Source organism: Gadus macrocephalus, chromosome 4 (genome assembly GCF_031168955.1).
Source record: "Gadus macrocephalus chromosome 4, ASM3116895v1".
In the NCBI taxonomy this organism is placed as follows: Eukaryota; Metazoa; Chordata; class Actinopteri; order Gadiformes; family Gadidae; genus Gadus; species Gadus macrocephalus.
Window position 1 is genome coordinate 9201847 of NC_082385.1, and position 9975 is coordinate 9211821.

The 9975-nt window shown below is 41.6% G+C and overlaps 1 protein-coding gene and 1 long non-coding RNA gene across 4 annotated transcripts in view; both read right to left on the reverse strand.

Moving 5' to 3' along the window:
- ric1 (RIC1 homolog, RAB6A GEF complex partner 1) overlaps positions 1-7723 on the reverse strand; it is a 49083-nt gene extending 41360 nt beyond the window's left edge. For all 3 annotated transcript variants that reach the window (XM_060050018.1, XM_060050019.1, XM_060050017.1), the window contains exons 1-2: positions 7079-7723; positions 1841-1948 (exon numbers count right to left, since the gene is read on the reverse strand). In XM_060050018.1, coding sequence (XP_059906001.1) covers positions 1841-1948; positions 7079-7219 — 249 coding nt within the window. In that variant the 5' untranslated portion in view covers positions 7220-7723. The remainder of the gene's footprint in view (positions 1-1840; positions 1949-7078) is intronic.
- Positions 7724-8132: 409 nt separating this feature from the next.
- Positions 8133-9434, reverse strand: LOC132455933 (uncharacterized). The gene is made up of 3 exons (XR_009525347.1): positions 9267-9434; positions 8832-8942; positions 8133-8513 (listed from the first exon to the last, which is right to left on the reverse strand). It is a non-coding gene; the product is annotated as an uncharacterized LOC132455933 (long non-coding RNA).
- Positions 9435-9975: the final 541 nt, after the last annotated feature.

A 9975-nucleotide genomic window follows, 5' to 3' on the forward strand; every position in this document is an offset into this window, starting at 1 on the left:
CAGTCCTGTATGGAGGAATTGTCAGTATGAAAAATCCAATTGACCTGTATGTGCAGAAGTAATGCAGAAACATGAAAAGATCGAGAAACAGCACGAGTCTGATTTCTGCCCAATAGAGAAAGGGAGGTGAACTTCCAGGGTTGCCTCGGTATTTGAGCGCAGTGCTGCTTGTTGCTCATGAGGATTTGTATATCCCAACTTTCTGTGAGATATGAATCAGTTACACTACCCGAGTAAACTTTATCATGCTGTAAACCTGCCCAAGCAGAAGAGACAAGGACATCAATTCCCACAACAAGGCTCTGCTAGAACAATAGATGCTATTTATTTCTTCCAAGCCAGCAGGGATGCGGCTGCCAAAAAGCCTAACTAAGCCTAAGTTCTATTCATAAATTAAACGCAGTACGTTGGGTCCATGAGCCTTCAAAATCAACAGTTCAAAGCAATCGTGTGCTTGCTGTTCTCATCTGCGACCCCAACGAGTTTAAGGTATCTGCTGGCAGCATGTTGCACCAGGAAAGTCTCTTGTTGCCATTACTGATTCAAGGTGAGCGTTACGTGTCGTTTCTATCGAGAGGCATGGCGGCACTGACCTCCGACACGCTCTACAGACGGTGAGCGGGGCCGGCTAAACATACGTTTACGTCGCAGGTGACAGTAAATAGAGCAGACAGCGTACAATAAATCACCACATTCAGCATTTCACAGCTCTCCGGGCCACGGCTTTGGTTTTGTGAGGGCAAGGTGTTGCTGGTTGATATTTCTGAGGTGTCGAATGGGAGTCGTTTGCTCCAGTTGCATTTTAAATGCGTCAAGCTTAGGATTCAGACCGGGCTGCGATGTTCGGTTGGCTCGAAAATGAGATTGCACGTATGAAGCATTGCATTCCGATCAGCTGTTCCCTTGGACCTCAAATGTTTCGGTCCAATTCCGTAACGTGGGTTTGCAACAACATTTCCTGAACCTTTCCACTGACATAGAAATAGTGTGAAAGAGCGAAGTAGAGGTTTATGCACAAACCCCACTCCTTGGCCTACTTGAAGGTAATTCCCTCTGTAGGACTGTCCGTTCTTTCTTTGCGTTTTTCCCCACTGAGTTTTGGTAGTTGGAATCTATGCTCCAAACGTGGGCCTGTAATAGAGGCATTCGTAGCTTAACTCAACTAATCACACAAATCTTTCTGTCCCTGTTGAAGCAAGCGGGAACAGGACAAAAGATAATACATACATAATACTGCTCTCTGTATCCGTTTGAAATGCAGTTCGCAATTTATTCCGTCTAGTTTGAACTCCTGGGCTTTATTAAATGCTGACATGGTTTATGGACTTACAAAGATAACCAGGCTTAAGTTCTATCTGGCGCCCATCTGATAAAAGGGACCGCTGTTCAAAGACCATTCGATGTACACTGAATAATTAAACGGAGGCCGTGGTGACTTGTTAATACTTGATCTTAGCTCTGCAAATGGGGCATTGATATAACGAATCAGTCAGGAGGATGGAGCGAAAGCCAACAAAACTAGCTGGCTTAGCCCTTTTTCGACACACACACACACACACACACACACACACACACACACACACACACACACACACACACACACACACACACACACACACACACACACACACACACACACACACACACACACACACACACACACACACACACACAGGATGTAGGGAAACAAATGCAGCTGAAAGACGGGGGGGGGGGGGGGGGGCTCGAAACAAAGGAGATAAGGCTAGTGTGTCTCCGTCTTCCTCCGTGTGAGTGAGTGAGCGATGGGGGCACGCCAAGTGGAGCGTTGTGTGTGTGTTCGGAGGAGCCGTGCACTCACCGCCACAGCTATCATGGAGTCATCTGGTTTCCATTCTGCACACTGGTAGGAGCCAAACTGGGCTGCCGCTTTGGCCGACTCGATGTAGCTGACAATCAGGACACTGGGCTGTGGAGGAGGAGGAAGAAGAGGAGGAGGGTAGAGGTTAATAATACACCATGGTACCGCCGCTCAGTGGCATTGTAAAGGCCTTCTCCAGAAATGAACTATTTCCTTTCTAGTCTACATCGCTGATGAAATAAATACTTGACGGTGGATTGAAAAGATAACACATTCTATATATTGCGATGAAGATGATGATGAGGATGAGGTTTCACAGCATGGATAGATCAATCAGGACTTCTGCCAATACCAAGCACTTTATTCAAATCCTGCATTGTTTTCCTAATGATAACAATTAAGATTGTGCACTAGTCAATGCAAATAAGGAATCCTGCTGGCGTGTTTTGTTTACACCCGGCCGATGCTGAAAAAAGTGGAAGAGAAAAACCGCACTCTATTACATGTTTCATGTGCTTCTGTTTGAGACTGCCAACCATTAAGCCCCACTGTGCAAGCTCACGGGTAAACAGTAGACAAATGTTGGCTGACAAACACTGGAAACAGCTAAAGTCTACCAGAGATAAAAAATCCATTCAGACAATATAATCTCAAGAACGTGAGGTTACTTGACTGTCCTGTCCCTATTTCTAGACCTAATAAGAACAATGCCGGTCCTAATAGTTTAGTCGATTTACGGAGATAGATTAAAGAAAGCCAGTTGAAAATTTTAACACAGTTACTTTCGGAGGAAAAAAACAGGTCTTAGCAAAACAAAGCCAGGGGAAGCGTATGTATTTCTCTCCACTAATGATGACTCTTATTCTGTCTATGCTGGTTCAACATTCATGTGCAGAATTTCCCCAGTGCCTAGGAGATATGCTGAATGATTTCCTCAACCATCAAGTTTGCAAAACGATGAACCTCCCCGACTCTGAGGGAATGACCAACCTACTGACAAGCATATCATATTCCTAACCTGTATGCCACACATATCTGAATCAACTTTATACGATGGTTAGCTGCAGTTCCATCGAACAAGTCTCTGACTAGATTAGATACCTAGAGAGGACTCCCCAACCCACTGGTCACCCCATGGGCAGAAGCATATCATTAAAGATCCAACTTGTGATGAGCACTGTTTGGATTTGTTTCACTCTTAATTCGAAGAAACCTATGCTGTATCAATGTAAAACCGACCGACTTCACTGAATTTGCATCAAGTCATGTTGCATTCATAAAGAAAATGTTAATCCCATTTCCCCGCTTCTCTATTTCTAAAATAAAATTTCAAAATCCTTTCAAAAACAAGCATTGTTTGCAACCTTCCCTTCAGGTCTTTACTGCAGAGGTAGGGCAGTAATGCAATCAATCAAAGGGCAACACACACAACCTCCTACCACTGTAATTAGAGACCAAGCACTCAGTAATTGTAGCCGTTGGTGTTCCTTCCACAACATTAAAACTTTAAAGTGCCAAAGGAAAACTACTGTGAACTCGTGATGCGACTTGAGCTCCCTCGAAAATCGTGCGACCGAAAGAAAAGACGTCTTCCTCTCTAAATGAGAAGGGAGTCTCTTCATCCATTCTGCATGACGGAATCTGATTTGAAGCAGTCCATGCAAAAACGCAACAAGCTTGATTGAAATATAATTAATGCAAACTCTAGCGGGGGGGGGGGGGGGGGGGGGGGCGCATTCACATAGTTTGAATAAATCATTAGCAGCACTCAAAATGTGGCTAAATTCGTGGTGGTGTAGCAAAGATATAAGGTAAATTTAATTCATGGGTATTGGTGATGGGGCCTGACAGTGACAATACACAAATACCTTGGTTAATTAAGTCGATTACCGGAGACACTCGATGGAGGGCACGTGGGCGTGGCAAACTGGGGCAATAAAAAATGCCTCGTTAGCTGAACAATGCTGCATTTTCTAGGTCTCCGGAATAATCTAAACGTGTGCTTCTTTCTCTATTCTGTAAGAGGCCGGAACTGCTTCGGGCCCTATAAAAAAAAAAAAAATGGGCCTGAGGCAAAAACTAACTAAGAGTAGAGTAAGAGTTTTTGTATGATGGTGGTTATTTTTTCATAACTTGCATGGTGTTATTAAAATGGAGAGGCCAATATAATTTGCTTTCCCAGAACATTTCAAATCAAATTAAACCCCAAAAACGGTTTGGCCGGGTCTGCTGTATTGTCCATCAAGTAAATAGCCACAACTTTAACAGATCTGCCAGGATGCCTTGGTTTAAACTAAAGAAAACCAATATACATCTTGGCAGAATTTCATTCCGTGGCAATGACTGTGTAGGCTGAGGCTACTTCAAAATACACAAGCTGTAAATGCTGCAATATGCCATTTTGGATGCTTGCTTTTGACAGTGATCAACTCATATCACGCAGAGAAGACAAGAGATAATGTATTTTTTCTAATGATCTGTAAACGGCTCTCCAATTATAGTTCCTAACAGTGAGAGAGACAGACATTTATGACTTGAAGTAATTCAACAAGCAGACGGAACAGATGATAAGGCCACATTGACCTCAAGAATATTCAACACTGTTCTAGGGGAGTGGACCAATTCAATGCGAGGTTCCTCAAAGTAGAGGCCTGATAGAGGCAGACTCGGTTTGGACAATATGTAACAATCCTGAGATTGGTGAAAGGGCGAGTGCTCATATTCTACGCAGGACGGAGAAATCAAACACCAGACCCATCATACAAAATCCGCCCAACAACACGTAATTACTGAAGGTTTTCCACACTTGTGTCCTGCGGACAGAAGGGAGGTTGTTCTGAGAGCCAGTGATGGAACAACAAGGAGGTTGAGCTACCTTTCTGCAAACAGCAAGCCCTCAGGAGCTGATACATACAGAGCAGAAGTACAGTGTGGAGGACTCCAACCTGTGCCCACACCCACCCACTTATACTTCCCACGCTCACCGTCTCCACTACATCCACACACAGTAACACAAGAAGTCCTGTGGGAACTAAGGATTACCCGAGCGCTGTTGCTCATGAGGACACACTATTGCATGCACTCACACTTTCATACACACTTAATCTTGCAGATCCACACGCTCTTGCATAAACACACACACACACACACTTACTTGGATCATAATCCCACATAACAACTCACCCAAACACTGTCCTACTGTTCCTAGATATGTCCAGTGTCTCTCACTAACACACACACACACACGCGCACACGCAGACACACACACACAGGAGATGGAGGCATAGCCGATTCAAAGCCATGGTGTTGCACGGATAAACTGTGGTGCCTTAAAAAGACGACCCGGATAGGGGCAAGTCTGGCCATAGGGATGACGAAGATGAGAAGACAGAGGTGTAAATGTCTAATGATAAACTTTGTGGAGCACCGACTGCACACTGTTGATGACGAGCACAACAAGCACTTTTTCTCAATGGGGCGAATGAAAAGCAATGCAAACACATGCTATTTTAGCAGGTGATGGTTTGGAGTCAGTCAGGTTATCAATTGCCAGTATCCTGGAGTTATCAACTGTAACTGCACGTGCAACATACTTAGAAGGATTATTATTCAAGCATTGGTTTCTGCTAAAGTAATTGAAAAGTTGTAATTTTGTATTGTGAAAACTTGTTTTCGATGCATGCCAACTCCTAAAAGGTACTATCTAATTAAACAAAGCTCTAATGGAGATTGACAGGGTCATACATATTGACTTTGGAGGCCAATAATAGGGAAACATAAGATAGAACTATTCCTGGAATTCTAAATAACATATTTAATAGACCAAACATTGGTCCATTTCAAAATGGTACTATCTGGTCTCAGGAGTTGAATTAAACTCTAGCTCTGCTGGTCGAAAAACATCATCACACAATCAGAAGTAGGAGCAAAAGAAAAACAGAATGAATTCTACTGGTTTCTATTTCGAAATGGAAGCAGTCTGGGCCTGGTCATTTATTACATTTAAATACAATGACCCACGATATTGTGTGACACAAGTCAATTGTTTCAGAATCTATAGCCAATGACATATAATAGCCATTGCCTTGAACATGCAGCTTCAACATATTGTAGATCTGCAGGTAGAGACAGGTCCACAGCAGGTCAAACCAATGTAGACATTCCAATGGTGTGGACTTTGTTTGAGCTGAGCTGACGTAACATCATGGATGTAACAGATGTGAAGAGGTCCTGGCCCCAAGGAAGGGAAGGGAACTGTTTCCAATCCACACTCATGTGAGGAATCTTACGACTGCTCCCCAACTTGGTTCACTGGCAGACTAGACTCCCATAGAGGAAGACTAGAGTAAGCAAACGAGGGGCACTTCCTGCGTGCGTGTGTAAATAAACAATGACCCCTATCCATTGTGTGCGTAATACAATAGTATAAGAGCAATGAGGCTTATAGCACCATAAAGACTTCAACCTCCATGTCGGATATGTGAATATCTTACAAAGGTGGTTGGGGGGGGTGGCCAAAAAAAGGAAATCATACCATATTTAAATGTGGACCATGGTCCACATTTAGAAATGGCGTAATTTCCCCAGGCCTCGCCAATATGCTCATCACAGATAAATACTGTGGAGTACTGGTATGCTCTACCTAACGCATGTCCAACCATTACGAGAAAATACCTCGAAAGCTCCATGAAAATAGAAAAACGTAGGCTTAAACGCTAAACCCTCCCTATACCGCTCAACGAACTTTCAGACTCTTTCACTTGATTGTTGACATTTCCCAAATCAGATCTTCTGATCAATCGCAATGGTTGGAATGCAATTCTCAGATGCACAGAGCAACGACATTCTGCGGTCATGGAAATACTGTAGGCCTAAAATACGATCTTATGTTTATATGGGGGTTTTCACCAATACCTTTTGTTTTTATCTATGTTAAAAAAGGGATATAATTAAGATCCAAGAGAAAAGCTAGATCAAACTGGGCAATACGAAGTTTACTGACCAGGAAACCGCTACATTCATAGTATCGATAGTATAGCCTATTTGAATAGGTTGTCGCCATACAACGAAGAATGTCCATGGCTGACCATGGATGACCATGCAAGTATGAATGTAAAGTGCGAGGGCTCTATTGTAAACATTGGTACCCCCGAAATGTTTGACTGTAAACAACAAGTCCCTCGTTGTGTTTTTATGACAGAAAGTCAGCACTACAGTCGTTTTACTGCAATTGCTTACCCGGCTAAACCAGATGCTGAGTTGAGTCTCAGACAAAACCGCAAAGTAAAACCTCTGCGTGCTGGGCTGGATGTAGAAGGGTTCCTCTTCACTTTTAAGCGGACAAAGTAGCCTCCGGGGCCAGCCGGTTAGAAAATACATGTCGGCCAGTCACTCTGCCACGACGCTGAAAACAGTGTCGCAATGACAGATCAATGGCCTCTATTTCCAGACAACGATTTTAATCCGTGTGGTTCATCAACGGCGGCTGGTACGAGAACGACTTTAGCGGACGGTGTATGGTCCGTTGTCGACAGGGGTCCTGCTATGGTTCCATGGACACCGATACAGATCCAAGCCAGCAGAGCAAAATGCTATCCAGGCTAACATTCGCGCTTGCCAACTTGAAGCTGGTGAGCTGTCCAAACCACGGGCTGTCTCCAATCGAAAACAAAGCTGCGGACGTCTGCGCCCGAACGCTAATGAATAAAACAATGTCCAAATATCGAGAGCAGCCAGATGAAACGTATTTCCTACTGACAAATCAATTCGTATGGTCTCTGAAACGATAATGCTTGTCTTTAATTATGGTAAAGCCTTCAGTCCACTCTTCATTTTCTCTCGCAGACGCCATCTTTACCAAGTATGTCTCACTAGAATCTGATTGGCTATCACGGAGAAGTTTGCGTCGAACGAGATGTTGATGTCTGACGTCATTTCGTGGCTTGTCAATGACATCTGGTGGTCAGGGTGTGCCACTTTCGACAACGTTGGTGTGGTGAAGAGGTGTGTGAAATTGTTAAAAAACCAAAACCATCAAACAAATAATCTCAAACCACTGACATTTTGCACTTCATATTTCAGTCAGAGGAGATCTGTACTTATTTGATTACTCTATTAGATTAATGTCTCTATGTGATGATTATTTACTATTAAAAAAAGGATACTGAAATTGGGTAATCATTGTTAAAAAAAATACATAACTTCGAGCAAGTAACCCATTTATTGCTTTAACGCAAAGGACTGTCACTATGAACCTTGAAGCTGAAACATCAAAGATACATGAAATGTAATATTTGATAATCAAATCATTTTATTTCATAATTACATATTTCTTCATTGCATATAATCCTCAAACCAATATTACTATCCCATTATTTATTTTCCATCTGGGTTTAAAGTACTATCCTATTTTATCTTATTTGTAATGTAATTCAACAGTATTTCCTGCGGTCCTTTATATACATGTAAGACATCAGACAATATCCCCGCTCCCAAAGGAAGCTTTTCAGACAGGTCATCATTATCGCAGGTACAAAAGAACAGCAGGAAGTAGCAGAACAACATTCGGCAGACCACTAGTGAACGTGTGGTGGTCTGAGTTAGGGAGGGCTCCTTGGAAGAGGTTGTTGAACAGTTGGTGTTTCATTGTTCTGGACCGTCCAAACCTTTTCACCTAGTAGGGGAAACAAAGAAAGTATAAGAAAATAATTTGTCTCGAATAGATTAAATTAGATAGTTAGTTTACCCATTTACCCATTTAGTTAGGAGGACAGCAGCACACAATAAGACAATGATACAAACATACAAAGACAGGAAATAACATGAATACAATCACAACATAATACAACTTTATCCAAAAAAAATCACAACTACATAAATTATACTTCATTTATGTTAGATTTATACATGGTTAATATTAAAGTACTGGGCAGTACAAACGTGCATTGGATTATATCAGTGAAACGATATAATAAAAACAGTAAGGCTTTACTTTGGGGCTTGTATTGTTGGCCTCTGGTGGCGGACCTCTCCTTTGAGCAGTCGCAACAGCATATTTCACAGCAGTCTTCTAACGAGACATCTTTACAGACAAAGCACAGAGCTAGAAGGAAAGTTTAACCAATTGAAATTACTCATGACATTTCTGTATTTTGTAGAGATCGTTGTATCTTCTTCTCGCAAGAGCAGGGTGATACTAGATACTACAACATGTAACCCTGTACAACCCCTAGGTTTACGGTTTCAGCGGTACATCTTAACCTTTTTCTATTTTGAGTTTCCTCTTAGAGTGTATGCAATTATATTCTTGCATTCTTATAACAGTGTTTATTTTCCATAGCTTATTGATTAACCATGATATTTGCTTCCATATTGATATAATATAATATAATATGATTGAATAATAGGCTTCTTAAAATATACATACCACTTTCAATTAGTCACGCCATAATTTAACTTCAGTTATTTTCGTATAGGTTGGACTCATGGACTACTGTCAAATAATGTCCATGAGATAAGTGGTAAGAATGTGGTAAGAGGGTAGGCTACACATGCAAATGTCTGAACGCTTCGTATACACCAGGTATACACCAGACATGCACGTACGGGTACTTATGGGCGTGACGCCACGGCCGTGCCCGCTTGTGACGTTTGTGTAGTTGACACCTTTGACAAAATGATATGCATTATTTCGTGCTAAAAAAAACCTTGCTATATAGACATGTGTGTTTAATAATCTGAACTTCTAGACACATTTGTTTAACAACCTGCTCCACAAGAAAATCTTTTGACCATTTTTTTTTATTTTAGTCAAATAAAATGGCTAATCTATCAGACTGCAACTATTTAGGTGAGTGCTGCATGCAGCGCTCAACTATTGTTCTGCTTAGAATACATTACAATCTATATACAATCATAAAAACTTAGAGCAAACCAAAAACGTTCGATTTATGTAATATTATTATCAGTTTCCATGCCTACATGCCTCCAATTTGAATAACGTAACAAATAGTTGAGGGTTATTATAAATATCTTAGAAAAAATATCTTACAATTTTAAAAAAAATTCCGTATGATACTTTTTCAACTACGTGGTTTTAAATCCCTGACAGTTAAAATCCTAACTGTATATAATAT